Source organism: Pelmatolapia mariae, linkage group LG12 (assembly GCF_036321145.2).
Source record: "Pelmatolapia mariae isolate MD_Pm_ZW linkage group LG12, Pm_UMD_F_2, whole genome shotgun sequence".
Classification (NCBI taxonomy): domain Eukaryota; kingdom Metazoa; phylum Chordata; class Actinopteri; order Cichliformes; family Cichlidae; genus Pelmatolapia; species Pelmatolapia mariae.
The window spans coordinates 22,761,017-22,777,504 of NC_086237.1; the positions used below are offsets into that span (position 1 = coordinate 22,761,017).

Consider the following 16,488-nt stretch of genomic DNA (forward strand, 5'->3'; position numbering starts at 1 on the left):
CACTCAGTCCAGGAACACAGTTTCCCAGCCCCCAGGCTATCACTGTGATGCACATTTCACTTTGCTGTATTTCTGCACAAGTTTCAGTGTTGAATTTGCCTTACTCGACTATTTCCAGTCTAATGAGCCTGAAGTTATTCAGACTTCATGAAATGGAAGACTTGATATGTCGGTGCTAGTTATCGTTGTTAGTTAAAGATATTACACCAGGAATGAGCTTTCACTTTTGAATGTAATCCGTCTAAAAATAAGCTTTAAACTGCCTGTTAGTAATTTGATAATTATTCAAATAAAACCAAAAGAAAAAAACGTTAACCGTCAGTTCTGTCTTACTTGTACTTTGAGTCAATAAATAAAAGTTTGACTATTATTGCGATCAAGAATATTAAATATTAAAATAGCTTATTTTATCAAGCAGGTTATGATTTTACTCCTGACGTTTGACTTCAGTCCATCTATTCTGTTTGTGGTATGTTTGGGTGGATTTGCACAGTATTATGAACGATGGTGTGACACTGTTCTCAGCACCTCATTTGTAAAACTCAGGTTTTGTGAAAAATAGATGGTAATTGCCAAAAAGGTCATAAAAGCCTTACCTGTGATTAAAACACCAGAAACACAAGCCGTTCATTTGAATGTGTATAAACGATCTTTGCTATGACTTGTATTTTACCAAAGGCTGTACTTTAATAAATATCATCGATGTATTTAAATATGAAGAAGCTTCTTTTATTTACCCATTTGACTTTTATTATGATCAAGTTAGTGAACGTAAGATGTACCAGACCTTCAGAAATGTTAATCCATGTGTAAAATGATAATGTGTGAACAGGAAGTGTTGGAATAAACAGGAAGTGTTGGCAGACCTTCACATTTGGGAATGAAGTCAGAAAGCTTTTCTGTGGTGATAGCAATTTGAAACATTCAAATATATACAGCAAAACATTGATAGAGTCATTACTTTCTCCAGCTGTCTTTTTATAAATATAAATAAAACATCACAGCAAAAATGTCTACCACAATACAACAGGCAAGAGAAAGGGAGCTACACTTATGGAAAGGCTTTAAAATGCAGTGTGAACAGTAGAAAAACTGGTGTGTACTAACACTCATGTTCTCATACAGGCTTTCAGTCTTTGCTTGGCAAAACCAGATACTTGCAGTCTTGCTTCGTCTTTCTTACAGTCGTCTCTTTTTCACTTCTTAGTGAGTTTTTTTTTGGACTCCAGGTGGTTCTCCAGCTCTGATACTTTCAGTCGGACAGAAGAAACCAACATTTAGGCTTTGATTTCAGGCCTCCTTTAAAAGTATCCAGACAGTGGAATCTATTAGAAACAGTTTGGCTGGTTCAGAGCAGGGCAATAGGCTTGCTGTTAGATGGTGCTCCCATGTACTGGGAAGACAGGGCATCTTGGGAAGCGTAGGAGGTGTAGAGCCCCGTCACCTGCACGTCTGACAGCGACAGGTTTGCGCCACTGGAGACGGGAGGGAGATTGGCTGTTCCCAAGTCACAGTCTGATAGTCGGAGAGGCGAGTTACTGAAGGTGCCTAAAGCATCCAGGTTAAAGCTGTCGTCCTTCATTTCTTCCCACAGATTACCTGAGCACATGGATGGAGAGGTTGGTGTAAGTATGTAATGACACCATAGTTATCATGTAAACAAATACCAAGCCTTAATCTTAGAAGAAGTTGTTACCTTGCAGGGCAAAGTCCATGATGCTCGGGTCCAGAGCGTCCACCTCTGTGTGAGCGTCCCCTTGCATGTTGTAGAAATCATCAGGGGGTTTGCTGGGCTGTTGGGTGAGCGGACTGTGGGACAGGTCGGGGACTGTGTGGAGAGGGGGAGTCTGGGCTGGGGCAGGGGACATGGGGGCCAGTCGAGCCTGAGCCTGAAGCTGGGCCTGAAGCTGGTGGTGCTGGTGCATGGGTAAACACGGCAGGGACAGCGTGACTATAGGTTGAGGTTGCATTTGGGCTGGGACTGGCAGTGGGAGGGCATTTGGACAGCTGTTCAGCCGGGTCATGCCTGGCTCTAAAGGCTTTCGTCTGCAGTTCTCTGGGCGATCTGTGATCAGCTTGTCCAGCTCATCTGTAAGGACAAAGACAGGCTGTCAGGTCAAGCAAAAGTGTGGCCTGGTCAGATTTGTGACAGACCTGTTGCCTCATTAACTGTTTGGCCTTTTACATTTAACAAAATACATTTCTGACCAGGGTTAGCCATGCTGCGCCGAATGGCTGGGAGGTCCTTGCGTTTCCACTTCTGCATCTCTTCTTCCATCTTGTCAATTTTGGCGGGGTTCAATGCCCATAAGCAGCCCTTACGGGATGAGCTGCTCGTCTTGTTCTCCACCTTTTCGAAGCATTTGTTTAAGGAGAGGTTGTGTCTGACTGAATTCTTCCATCCATCAGGTGCAGTCTGCAAGCAAAGAGGTAGAGCCGCTTCTTATTTACAGGCAAGTTCTAGTTTTAGCCTTATTTGATAACATTCAGAGTACTGTACCTTGAAATAAGGAAAGTGTTCCTTCATAAAGCTATAGATCTCACTGACTGGGAGGCTGCCAGTTTTGCTGTTCTTCAGAGCCATGGCAATCAAACAGCTGAGGGAGGGGACAAAAACACATTTCCAAGCGAACTGAGGTAGAAATATGGACACTTGCACACTTTGCAATTCATAAGTCATAAATTTTGTGCCAACAGCTCAAAATGTTTAGTTAATACGAAGTTGGATGTGAATATTTTTATTTTAAGTAAGGTTTTGAGCACTGACCTGTAAGAGTAGATTGGCTTGGGGAAAGACTTCGGCTGCAGCTCCTGTTCTTGTGGAGCCAGGCGAGGTTGTGTGAATAGACTTTGGTTGTTGAATGAGACATTGCTATAGAGTCCACCAGTTGTACACTGAGAGAGAGAGAGAGAGAGAGAGGTGTGAATACTGAGGACCCGATGACTTATTTTTTTTTAACCATAAAAACAAGTATTTTCATTAGCTTAACGTATAATACCTGCTGTCCAGTTTGGCTTAAAGAGTACACCTGCTGGGATGTGGGTTGGTAGACTGAGGTAGGGCACTGGTATCCTGGAGAAGGCAGCCCATTCATTGAGAACGGAGACATCTGAGAAATAAACATGGAGACAGGTCATTTTATATTAAAGTAAGCACTGTCTAACATAAAATACACTTTCTTACTGTCCCGTGAAAACTTACATTTCCACTGTGGGTGTTGATGATACTGATTCCCAGAGGGCTGTGCTGCATATTACTCTGGAGGTGGAGCATGGAGCCCTGACTTGTGGTCATAGTCATGTTGTTCATCTGAGCTGTAATAACAAACAGATTTCAGAATTCCCTGTTTTTCATGCAGATGTTGTGCTCATGAATTATTTGGAAGACATTTTCTGTAACCAGTGATGGTAAAATGAAGCTCAGTAGTATTTATAACATACATATGAAGCTCACATATCAAGGTATGTGTTCAGAAGCAAAGCTCTGACTTTTCTTTACACTGACATTATAAAAGGAAGTTGGTGAACCTTTCTCTGGTGGATGTTTAAAAAAAAAAAGAAAAAAGACCAAAGTTTTACATGAAGAGCTCAGGCTACTTTAATCTGGACCCTGGTGTGGAGTTGATTGGATTTGATCCTTCTATGGTAGAGAAGGAGGCTGGGCTTACAAGCACTGGGTTCTGTTTGTAGAAGCCAGGCGAGGGGCAGCCAATAAGGAGAAACTGGACTTGACCTCTTGAAGAAGAGATCAGATATCAGCTGAAATATGAACCATGCAAAACTACTCTAGTCAGTTTCCAGAATATGAGCCTAACAAGGCGGCTTTAAAACAGAATTTAGTGCTACATATGTCATTTATAGGTCTTTACAAAAAAAAACAACAACAACTTTACTTTGACATAGTGGCTGGTCTTGTTTAGTCAACAAGTTTATACAGGGCTGAGGAAAAACTGAGAGTTTAGACCTGATCACCATAGGTATCAAAACATTGTAATCTCTAAGATTAACTATTTCTGTGATTGTATATTTATAGATGGGCAATCCCCAGTGGCACCAAAGCAACCTTGATCTTTTGAGGGGGTCCTCTATAACTTTGCAAAGAAAACAACGAACCAGAAGAATCCAGTAGCCCTGATCTATCCAATCAGAGAGTTTTATCAGATTTTGAATGTTGCACTGTCCCCTCCCTGTCACCTTACCTGTCTGTTGCTCCAGCAAGCTGCCCTGGGAGGGCCCATTGCTGTGGCCTCTGCTATCAGCCATCTGCTGCAGCCGGGGCACATCCACAGAGGTGAGCCATGACAGAGACTGCAGGTCCCCAGGGAGGTCCTCCTCCCTCAGTTGGGAGGGGTCCGTGGTCAGAAGCCTTCAGGAGGGGAGGGAAGAGGGGGAGGTTTGCAGGGTTAACACGGCTGTCAGCCCAGACACACACAGACCACAAGTGGAATTTAAATCTAAACACTCGATGCAACATCCTGTCCTTCAGACAAAACCTCTATAATGAGTCTGAATGTGGGGTACACAGCGATGAAAGCTGCTCGGTGAATGCGTATTAACCATTGAGGATTTACCATAAGAAGATTACCTACAAGTGTTATTTAACAGTGACAGTTTTAATCAACAAAGAGGGAGTTAAATACGCTTTTCATTCAGAGCAAATCATCTGTTTACATCATCGTGGATTTTTTGGTTTTGTTGTTTCACTCGAGTGGCACAATGATCTTTGTTTCCCTCGCCTTTTAATTCTGGATTCTTCTGCTATGCAAATTTAAAAAACAAACAAACAAACAAAAACATACACATTACTTTTCATCAAAGAACAGTTTTCAGTCAATCATTTAATACATTTAAACTTAGAAACTGGATTAATTCAGGCTTTCTGTTTGACCAGAGCACTACCAGTATCAATCAACTTTCAGTTATTGTGTCTTTTATTATGGCGAGCCCTGAAGAGAAGGAAAGAAAAGAGAGGAATCCTCTTGAATCCTCTCCAGTCTTCTCTGCACACACACTTACTGTGCAAGGGTTCAGTAATTGGGGTCGCTATGACAACACATGCTATTCAGTTACTTTGTGTGTCTGTGGACAGTGCAGGAACCCCCCCCAATCCCTCCATTGACACACACCAAATCTCCTAATAAAAAAAATCAACCCTGTGTCAGGTGACCACGGTCTCGCCTTAGCCATTGGCTGAATCATAAGTAAACAACGCAAGAGATCGTTTCAAACATGGGACAGCAGCACATGTTGCCTGCAACAGTTGGCCTTGTCTATTGAAAAATGATCACCTATTGTGTCCTAAACGACAAATCTGCCCAGTGGCACGTGGCTCCATTGTCTTCTCCAGACCCTTCCTTGATTGTCTCTGTCATTTCTTTTCTTTACCCGCCCTTGCATTAATCTGTTGGAATGACAGCCCTCACATAAGAGGGACAAATAGGATGCCATCTGCTTCCCTGTCCCTTTCCAGCCTCTATCCCCACAGCCCCCAACCCCCTCCATCACCCCCCAGCCCTTATCGGGGAAATCAACGGAGCATCAGGCCAAAGGGGGGGCTGCAAGTGTAGTTTGAGGTCAGGGTTCTATGTCGGCCATCTGAATGAGTGACATCATTACGGCCAAGAATCAGCAGCGCACGTTGTCAAACACCTTGCATCCACATCCACAAAGGTTGAAGCTAGTCAACCTTTCTTTGTCCCTTTTGTTTGTTTGTTTTTTGTTGAAGGCTGAAAAACAAATCTTCAAGTACAATTTCAGAAGCAACAAAAGATGCATCAGCAATTTTGTAGGTTCTCCAGAGCTGGCCTATTACACTTTTGCTTGAAGAAAAAAAATATTTCCTGCAATCATCCATCATCTGTGGAGAACAACTACTGATAAAAAACAAAGAATAGATGACACACTTAGGACATTCCCACTTCCCTTCTTTCCTCACTAGTCAAGCATAGAAAATGCTCGCTGATGCAAAACATGTTGAGCTGGTGTTTCCATCTATCATCCATGTCTTTGCAGAAATTCAACATCAACACTGTGCCTCCCCCCCTCCTTTCCTTCCTCCCCCATCCCTCCTTTTCTAATTGGGAGCCACTTGTGCACACTGGTGACCCAGAGCGCCCCATCTCCCCCTGAGCTGGCAAACCAAGAGGTTCAGGCTCTCCGTGTGCCGACAGCGGGAGTGTAAACAGAGCTGATGGTTTCTGACAGATCCATTCAGACCGAAAATCATTTATTCTTTGGGATTTTGTCCCTCTCTCCTTCTTCATGCAACCCCCCATGCACAAAAAGAGCTGTCCATCTACCATTAGATTAAACACAGTGGACTACAAAGTTTGCTGCACAACCATTTCAAAATCATAAAGTCAGAAAAATATGGATTTGATCTATTTGATCTATTAGTGTTTTATATAACAAGAAAAAAATAACACATTATTTAAGGCTAAAGTTTTGCAAACTCTTGTTCTAATATGGCTGAAAATGGTTTTGTCCTACCTGTAATCCTGTGGAGACGGATGATGTCCAGCATTCTCAGTTATTCCTGACATCCTGGAAGTTATTCCTCCTTCTATCATTTCCTGGAATATGTAGTATCTCTGCAGTAAAATAGGCTAAACAAAAACAGCATGCACTTTAGTTTGTGATTTAGTGAATCTTCTAGTGTCAATAAACAAGCTATACAGAAATAACATTTTTAATATAGATAATATTGCTTAAAATACAAGTAAATGAACATGAGCACGTGCAATTGTAGAAAATAGAAAGTTGCTCCATGTTTTGAAGGTTGATTAAAGGTTTGATAAACAGCTAATATAATAATAAACGAAAGCATAAAATTAGCGTTGGTCACCTGCATGCATCTGAAGCTCAGTTTACTGTTTCTCAGTAATTCGATTACAGAGTCAGAAATATGTAGATTAAGCTGTTTATATTTTTTTTTAATTAACAGAAAAAGCCCACTGTGCTTTTATACCGTGTGCTTTACTAAGTACACAGTACAAATGTTAGTTTCAGTCTAGATTTGAGTGGCTAATTATAAATCCAGCTATAGAAATTACAGTTACACACTAAAAATCGTTTACATGACAGCTGGCTTCACACAACTAACAACCCGACAGAGACTGTGTTGCTGAAAGAGAGAAATCAGGAAAAGAATCACCTGTTTTTGGTTGATACTGAAGAATGTGAGAGCCGCTGCTGAGCCGCTGTACTGTATTGCACTTGATTCTCGAAAAACCGTTTTTAAATTTCCCTCTCTGGAGCTGTCCAGCGCTCTGACATGCGCAGTGGAGACCTCAGCGGCGCTCCCACTGGTGCAGGGGGCAGGATCCCATGAGTTTGACAGCTGTTGTTAATGCAGTGTCTCTCGTAAACCCTTGTAACATTCACACTTCCAACAGCAAGTGCTTAAGTAGCAACGTGGAGAGTTTATTTTCTGTTTCTGTGGATTTTGTGCGCTCGTGGTGCGCTCCTTAATACATCCAGTAGTCAAACACACGTTTGTTGCGTCAAAAGTCAGGCCATGCTCGATCCGTACACAGCAGTCTTCTCATTGAATGATTATTGAACAGACGAGCCCCTGTGCACTTTTTTGTCCAGGGGTACACAGGTGCGCTAAGAGCGTCTCAGTAAAACAAAACACACAAGTTCAGGCCTGAAACCTGTTCAGTTAGTGTTTAAAAGTATTTTTGATTCCAGCTGAGCAAAATAAAACCAACTGAAAACAAAAAAATTAAAAAATAAAAATGAAATCATCAACGATCCATTTTGCTCCACCTGTCCTCCTGCGAGGTCATTCCCAGTAACTCATTCGTGCGGGTCTTAAGACGTTGTGAGTGGCTGCTTGTGGTGGCATCTGTGTATGTGAGTGTGAACTTTTTTTTTTTTTTTTTTTAGGGAAGTACTTGTAGATAATTTGCTTCCCGCTGCTGTGGCCGCGTCCTGCTCCCCTCGGCAGTGGGAAAAAGACCCGGGGAGGCGGGTAGGGAGGGCAGAGGCTGCAGCAGGAGGCGGCAAACGCTTACACTTGTCTGGAGACCAAGTCTACTTAAAAAAAAAAAAAAAAAAGCGCACAAAAAACTGCGGCATGCACAGTTCTGTCCTGGTCTGGTAGCGTATTATTAGAGGGTGGTTCACTGAGTTCTGTGCATAATGGAAAATACTATTAATAAAAAAAACCAACCAAACAAACAAAAAAAGCTGAAAACTGTATAACTTTGCATATTATGAGAAAATATTTATGACTTTCTCTAACTTCTTAACTCTTTCTCTGTCAGGTATGGTTCTTTAAACCAGGCTCACATTTGAAACCAGGCTGAGATTAAACTTCTGCAGGAAATTAAAGGGGAATTCCTTAAAGTCTGCAGGGAGACAGCAGTAGGCCTATCAGCCCCATGGGACTCTACAGATGGTAAATCTGCCTGTCACAATAGGCACAATCAATGATTACATGCATGAACGTAACGGACAAAAACAAGACCGTCCTCACAGGGCAGACCTTGTAGGTCCTAAAGCCCGTGGGTTTATTATGTGGAACCAGGGGGACGTCCACAGAGCAAGGTGTGCTCAAACTGTGTGAATACTACCAGGTTAGTGTTGTTGGTGTGGTGATGCTTAAAAACTGACACTAGATTATAGTTTGACCTTTGGAATCAGCGTCCAAGAGCGCTGCCAGCAGCGGCTGTTGGATTATACAACACAAACACCTCATCACCTCTGGAAGTGTGACAGCCAGTTAATAATAATTTGTTTTTATTTCACCAAAAATGCCAAAGAAATTCTCGGACGTGAAGATTTTATGCTTTTGTTTAAGTTTGCTAAGCAAGCAGGGTTATGTCTTCACTATGGAGACACATTTTGTGTTCGTTATATTATTAGTGTCTACGCAGCTCTGCAGAGCCTGGTGTTCAGGAAGTGATTTTCTGAGCTCTGCAGATAAAGCCTTGGCTGGTAACGTTAGTGGTTTCTAAACTGACATTAGTTTAACTTCATGTACAACCCCCCCCAAATCCACTTCTTATTCTTTAATCTAATTCCACACACTGATCAGTCTTAGTAACACAATTTATTTAACAACTTCACTCAGTATCTTTTTGTATCAGTAGTCAATAGTATAGTATATTAATACCCCATTGTGCTGATAATTTACCGTTTAGCGTCCTGGCAGTATCCCCATCATCCCATGCTATGGCAGTATTGCTTTTCAAGTTTGTGGTTCTACCATTTCAGGTGCAGAATTTCTTTTTTCATTTAAGGTTTTGACTTATTTCAGCTGTTCCTCAGCTGGTGTTGTATTTTTCTTGTGTTTTCTGTTTGCTGAATAAAAACAAGGCATTTTACTATTCCTCCCCATTCACCTGTGCATGCCTTTTAATGCTGATTTTAGTAAAATGTGGCTTTTTAGCTAATTGCAGTGACCTGTGGGCACCTGGGAGGCTGTGACCTGGCTCTGTGAGATACATACAGACACAGTGCTGCTAACTGCACAAGGACTCCCTGCAGCTCAGGGACTCAGAGTAAATGCTTTCCTCTCTCATGCCTGTTCAGGAGTAATGGGGAAACAATGGGATCACGGCCTGAAGGTTGGCCTTGTTTGTAACCCGTGTTTTTGTCTTGCATCAAGTGTTTACTCAAAACACACCAGCCTCTCTGAGAACGAGGTCAGCTCACCCCTCTAATCGCCTCCACAGGCAGAGACTCAGTGTCCTCCAGAAGAGCATGTTACCCAGAGTGACCCTCTGGCCATACAGAGGAAGCGGCTGTCAGCCACACTTAGCCAAAGAGCAACATCAGTGTCCTGCCAAACACTTTGTTTTCCCACTAAAACCTCCACCTAAATGGAGCAGGAGTGCCCAGGTTGCCAGGCTGTGAGTTGTCTTGTCAAAGATCATCAGTTAGAGATAAAAAAAATTTTTGTTTGTTTTTAAAGATAATCTTTGGGGACATTTTATGCCTTTGTTTGAGAACGCAGTGGAGAGAGGAAACAGGGCGAAGAGACAGGAGGAAATGGTTCAGCCAATCAAGACTCACTGCTCAGAGGTTAATCTCCATGTGGTACTAGTATATGCCTAACTTGACTATTGCGTTATTGTGCTTTTATACAAAACTTATATAAAATACACATATATAGCAAATGATGAGAAAATTGAGGGAATGTTCTTTACACATCATGCACACTACACTCATACCTATATCCCCACAATCACCCCGTAACTATTAGCTTGGATAATATCCCTATAATTGATTTTTTTTTCTTTAACAGACACTTAATACAGGGATGTCAAACATAACTCCCAGGGGCCAGAAGTGGCCTGACAAAGACTTCAATCTGGTGAAAAATGTGAAACTGTATGTATAACTGTATTTTCTGTTTTGGCTACATATAAAAAAAAAACATCCCACACAGCCAATTAGATGAACAATGAAATGACAGAAAGGCTCTTGATTTTCCACTATAGAAATGTCATTTTTTACAATAGGTACACAATTAAAAAAGGCATTTTTCTCTCAAGCAGATGATCATACCGGCTAATTATTGGATGATTTCTGTGTGATGTCAGTGCCTGAAGATGGAAGACACAAACTCTAATTAAGATAGGGTCTAGAACACACTAATTTAAGACAGTCTTTTAGAGTTTAAGGTATTCTACCTATTGTAGAATTAGTTTATTAGTCTATGACAATGTATGGTTGCATTTTATACCATAGAACAATATATATGAAAGTATTAAAATTATGACCTATATGAAAACATTGAAGTAAAAGTGACTAAACACTTTTTCGGCTTTGTGGACACTTTTTCTGATGATTTTTTAAAAAAAAAAAAACTCACTAATGATAGTTTAGTGATTGAAGTATTTTCAATGCGAGATACTATGAGTTTTTGGTTAGACTCTATAATACGGCTTGTGACTAAGGCTGTAATTCCCCTATAATGAAATGGAGTTCAATGTATTTTATTTGAAATTATGACGTAATTATATTTACTTTCAAATAGTTAAAGGTAGGTACACTAAAATAAGGGGGTAACAAGTCAGGTTACAGGAAACAAAGACATAAATTTTCTGTAAGTAAATTTAAATAGTGCGTAATTTCTCTGTTATTTAACACTAGAACACTATACTTTTGGGGTGCAGGCCGTGTTATAGAGTGACTTAACCTTGACCATCTTCTAGGTGTTTTACAGGAAAGAAGACACTAATTAAACTGAAATTTTAAGTACAATGTAACAAAAAAAGACAATTGAATAATAGAAAATTCATAATGAATATTAAATAAAAATGTTTAAAAAAATCCTCCTCATCATAAAGCTTTTCTGCTATATTTTCAGGAAATTACTCAGATTTAAAATTACTGACAGTATAATTTGTGTCTCCTTTCCTGTGAAATACCTGCAAGTTAGGCAAGGTTAAGCCACTTTATGACATGCACCCCAAAAATATAGCATACCAGCACCAAATTACAGAGAAATTCTGCAGTAGTTAAAATGACTTACAGTGTCAGTCTAAACCTGACTTGTTACCCGCCTGTAATAGTTTACTTACCCGTAAGTACTTGTATATAAACATATTTCTGTTGTAATTTCTAATAAAATATGATTCAATTCCATTTAATTACAGGGGTTTAACATCCTCATATTATAAAGTGTTACCAAGTTTTTAATATCAACCATCTGTTTCTATTGGTGTGAACAGAGGAAAGGTGAAGTTGCAGTGGTTTGACAGAGTAATGGTGAATACTGGTCAATCACAAATTCCCCTGCAGCTGAGATCACACCATCTTCTTCTCTTCTACTCAGCAGGTGACCTCTCTGGACAGACTGCTGAACCCCCCGCCCGAGTCCCGCTGTCCTCGAGGATCACCTTTTTTATTGACCTCTAGTGACCTGTGTCACCCCCAAAGCCTCTAGTCTGAGTTGAGGTCAAGCCTTTTTCATTTCCTAGAGGGCTAAAGATTGAGCAAAAGCCCTCTTGTTTTTCATAGCTGATTGAGTGCAAAAGAGCTTCATTTCCAAAAGAGCTTTTATTTAGTTTTTATGTTGCACAGCCAGTACATGATGTAACCACTGTGGATAACAGTTAGACACCCATAAGTCAAGTTTTATGAATTGCAATTAGCCCGTTGTGGTGACCTTTCTAAGTGGAAACATGTAATGTGTCAAGTGTAATGCAATTAGATATCTACAGGTACATAAAAAACGAGGAAAGAATAAGAAGTCACAATTATAATAGATAGATAACAGAGAGTTATAATGATGCTATCTATTCTATTGGTTTTTAAGAGAGACAAAAACAGTAATTTGAGAAAATGCAATGCAGGGTATGAAATAACCTCACTGACCCAGAATTTTGGGACTAAAGTAATGACGGGGCCCAGTGTTCGTTACGGTGCTCTGAAAAATTAGAATAATGGACTATGAAAGAATGAGGAATCCAAAGAAAAGGATGGGGGAAGAAAGAAGGTATTTGGGGAAAGAGGAATAGGAAGACAGAAAGAGAAAGAAAAAAGAGAGGGGAACAGTGAAATGGACAGAAAATAAGAAGAAGAAGAGGAGAGAGAGAGGGGGGCAGCAGTGGTGTTATCATCAGCTCTCATTCTCAGCATGGAATCTATAATGGGAAAATCAACCTCTCTGACTCCTGTGTAATTGGATTTGCCGCGTCTCGTGCTGAATCAGAGCCCAGTGGGTAGCACAAAGCTTGTTAAGATTGGACAAGCATTGCTGGGCTGAGGAAAGGTGGGGCGACGGCAGAGGTAACCTTGACAACTTTTCTGTGGTGGAGAGTGAATAATTCAATATGCTGAACACTCAACTGGTCACACATTACAGCCGACTGACTGAAAGCTTTCCAAACATTAATCAGTTCATAAATGTGGTGAAACCTGAGCTTTTATCACATTTAGGTCGTCGCAGCAGAGAAAATGGACACCTGTGTTTCCTTGGAAGGGGCATGTTTTTCTAACACTGGTTACTAGGTTACAGAGGTAAACCCAGTATAATTCACACCTGCTCTGGCCACATATGCAACCACTACTTTAAGGCATGACAATTTTATTTCATTTACTTAGTATTCACAGTGAATTATAATTCCCCTTAAGTGTGGCTATCCATTACTTTCTCCCTATCCACTGTCACCAGGTGATAATTGAAAAACTTAATCCAGTTTCTTTTGTACATTTGTGCCAGCTATATTTATAGTCAGGTGAGTAGCTGCAGTGTTCTTGAGATAGCAAATGTGGTCAGATGCAGAGTTAGTCTAGTTTTGTAATATATAATTTGCCCTTATTGCCTTAATTTTTTATTTCATTTCAACTTTTTGCTTTCAATTCACTTTAGTTTCAATACAATAAACATTACAATAAAAACAGATGTTTTTGAAAGCAGTTGAGTCACAATGTTGTAGACATTCAAGTGTCAATAAATATGTCTATCAAAGCCATATAAAGTAAATTTAGATAAAAGATTTCTTCTTTTTTTTTTTTTTTACCAAACTGACGTACACTACAACTAAGGATATATCCTCCATGTTTTAAATGTATTAATAATTAGTTTAAGTTTAAATAATCATTTCAGTTCAAAGGTCTATTTTGTCTTTTCTTTTCTTTTCTTTTCTTTTTATTGATTTTATTTAACCAAAATGTTTTTCCACATCTAGTTTAAGTTTAGGTTTGGTTTTAGTTAACCGTAATAACCTTGGTTGGATGGTAATATTTTATTGGATGTGCAGAGATCTGATGATTTCATTTAGTACAGACAAGTAATGTTGTGTTTTGGTGGTCTCCAAAACAACTGGATGAAGTGTAATTTGACTTTTAAGCCACCCAGTGACCTTTGGGTTTAAACAGATGACTACCAATTGAAGTTCTCACAGGTCAGCTCATTGTTGCCCTACCGTTGTTTGTGTTGTCACTCATTTCCTGTCAGTTCAAGTCTTTCAGCTCTCCAACACAGGCAAAACAGTGCAGTCATTTGAATTCTATCGTCTTTAATTAAAGGTGCTGATAATTGTTTTCACTGAGGCAAAAAGTGTGTTAATTGCATTTGGGCACCAGCCTAGTAGAATTTTACAAAAGCACAATTAACACCAGCAGCTCAGGCGGCAGCTCAGTAGCAGTGGTGCTCCCCTGAGTAACATTGTTATAATGAATACTAAAGAAGTGGTGATTAGTCTGTAAACGTTCCCACCTAATCAAAGATCAGTAACCAGACCTGGAATGTGCCAGTTAGAAGAATGGGGCCTTTTTTACTGTTGGTAGTGATGTAATGGAGCTTAGATGGAGTAGTTTGGATCTTGGATCTTGTTTCTGTATTGTTATATTACACTCAGTAGAGCAGTAGATACCCAGGTAAACGCTGAATAAGATCTCTCTGTCCCTCCACCTACCACAACATGAATGATTAACTACTCGGCCCACAGAGCCCTTTGCCTGAGCCTGGTTCAGCATGGTGTGGAGAAACATATATGTGCACCAGCTTCCATACAGCATCACCAGCATAGTACTACCACAGCATGCTGCACCAGTGAGCTACTAGCTAAGGGTGTTTTTTCCTACTTACATTATAGAGTCCTGACCTTTGGCAACTAACTTTCAAGAAGCCAGTCCTTCACTGATTACTTCGATGCAAGCAGACTCAGGAGGATACACTATTTTTGTCTCACTTCAGTAGGAGGGGGGGCCTTGTTTGACTTTGGATCCTCACCGAGTTTCTGCACCTGGCTGCAGCAATAATACAGCTTCAGAATGCAGGTTTGGCTTTTCTCTTATGCTGTAACCATTGCTGTGTGTTCTCTTCATCACAAGGAGTTTTAAAGTAAACCTGTGTGTTGTGAGTGGTGTTGAGGCCTGGCCTTTATTTCTCACAGTCACCTAAAAGCTAAGATAATCAATTCAGTGAGTTTGGAGGTAACAAGATATATTCTTCTTAGCAAAAAGGTGTAAAATATCAGTTTTCATTTCTTTTCATGAGCAAAGGGGTTCATGTTAAGAGGGGGTGGTAGACAGATTTGGTAGCTTGATATTCAGCATGCAGGTCTAAAAGCGGTCTTACTCATCTCATCTAACTCTGGTCAGAAAGGAAAGATTTGCTAAATGATGGTTTGGGAGAAAAAGAGCCATTGTGAGATAAAACTGTGCTAAGCTAACAGGAAGTATTATTGTGATTAAGTGGAGCTATTCTTTACTGGATGTCAAATTTTCAACTGCAACCCTCTTTAAAGGGGAGATAACTTTTTCCTGTAAGTTCATAAATTGTCCTAGCAGCTGCTCCCTTCCTCATCTCACCGATGAGGTCACTGTCTCAGGCACCACTGACACTCTAGACCAAGATGAGGAACCATCTCTTAATTAAAATACAATTGGTTGTGCCCTGAGGTAGCAAAGCAATTCACCTGATCTGACAGCGAGTTTAGGGATTCATTACATAATCCTTCTTTCCACTGTGCGTCACATTGTGCCATCTATTGTTTAATTATAAGTATCTAGTTCTGTTTCTAAACTGTTTTCCCTCTCTCTCTCTCTCTCTCTCTCTCTCTCTCTGTCCATATATATGTGGAAAAACAGAGTTACAAATAACACACGGATGAGGGGAATGCTTTCAATAATTAGGCGCTTCTTTCAGCTCAGACTCTAAGGATTTAGCCTTTCTTGCATAGTGTCATTAGGAACGCTCCCGCTTGCTGCAGACAGCTTTCTTAAAAAGAAATACCTGCAGAACACCAAAGGAAGCCTGAATGGAAACCAGCAGACCTTTAGATTTAGTCCAAAAATCTAAAACATTAGCATTATTATCATGGCTGAATGCAATAATCCTTCTCTTGACAGGAGCTTATCTGTTCATGTTATTACTTGTAATACTGTATGGCAGATCTCTAAGTCACGCTGTCCCAGCACATTGTCTGCTTGTGCTGCCCTGAGAGAAGTTTGTTCCCATGAAAGAAGGGGGTGTCAAAGATACCCCACAGCAGCACCACTACCATCACAGTGCCAGATTGATTCTGACGTCCAAAAAAGAGTTCCTTCAATGATATTGTTCACCTGTCTCATTGGCTTAAAGTGGGTGGGTGGGAGGTGGGTGAGGGGGGCCGGGTGAGGGTTATTGGTGGGGACACGGGGTGAGGGGTATTGTTGCTGAGAGGGGTGAGAGCACTGGGGGTCGGGGCTGACAGGTGGAAAAAAAAACAACAACAAAAAAACCCCACTCTCATCTGACTAGCCTCCTCTATCCTTCTTTGAGGCCCCGTATGAGCAAAGTAATGAAGTCCAAATTACAGCACAAGATTGCTAAGAACAAGCCTCTATTGTTTGGCCTCGGGGCACACTAAAGCACACTAAATGAGTGTCACAGCAAGCAGCGGGGCACAGACCGTTAGTGCACTATTTAGTCTGTCCCGTTGTCTCAAGACAGCCCCGTTTCAGAGGTTCTCAGATCAGACAAATACTGCTCCCCTCCTCCCGCACTCCTTTCGCCTTCGCCCTTCCTCTGTACAGCGAACC

At 40.8% G+C, this 16,488-nt stretch overlaps 1 protein-coding gene across 1 annotated transcript; it reads right to left on the minus strand.

The window, feature by feature from the left end:
- Positions 1–1,342: 1,342 nt before the first annotated feature.
- foxn4 (forkhead box N4) lies at positions 1,343–7,329 on the minus strand. The gene is made up of 10 exons (XM_063490464.2): positions 7,154–7,329; positions 6,490–6,605; positions 4,200–4,366; positions 3,203–3,315; positions 3,000–3,110; positions 2,768–2,895; positions 2,501–2,597; positions 2,209–2,416; positions 1,697–2,089; positions 1,343–1,599 (listed from the first exon to the last, which is right to left on the minus strand). The coding sequence occupies exons 2-10, from the start codon at positions 6,567–6,569 to the stop codon at positions 1,349–1,351; spliced, it is 1,548 nt and encodes a 515-aa protein (XP_063346534.1). The 5' UTR covers positions 6,570–6,605; positions 7,154–7,329; the 3' UTR covers positions 1,343–1,348.
- Positions 7,330–16,488: the final 9,159 nt, after the last annotated feature.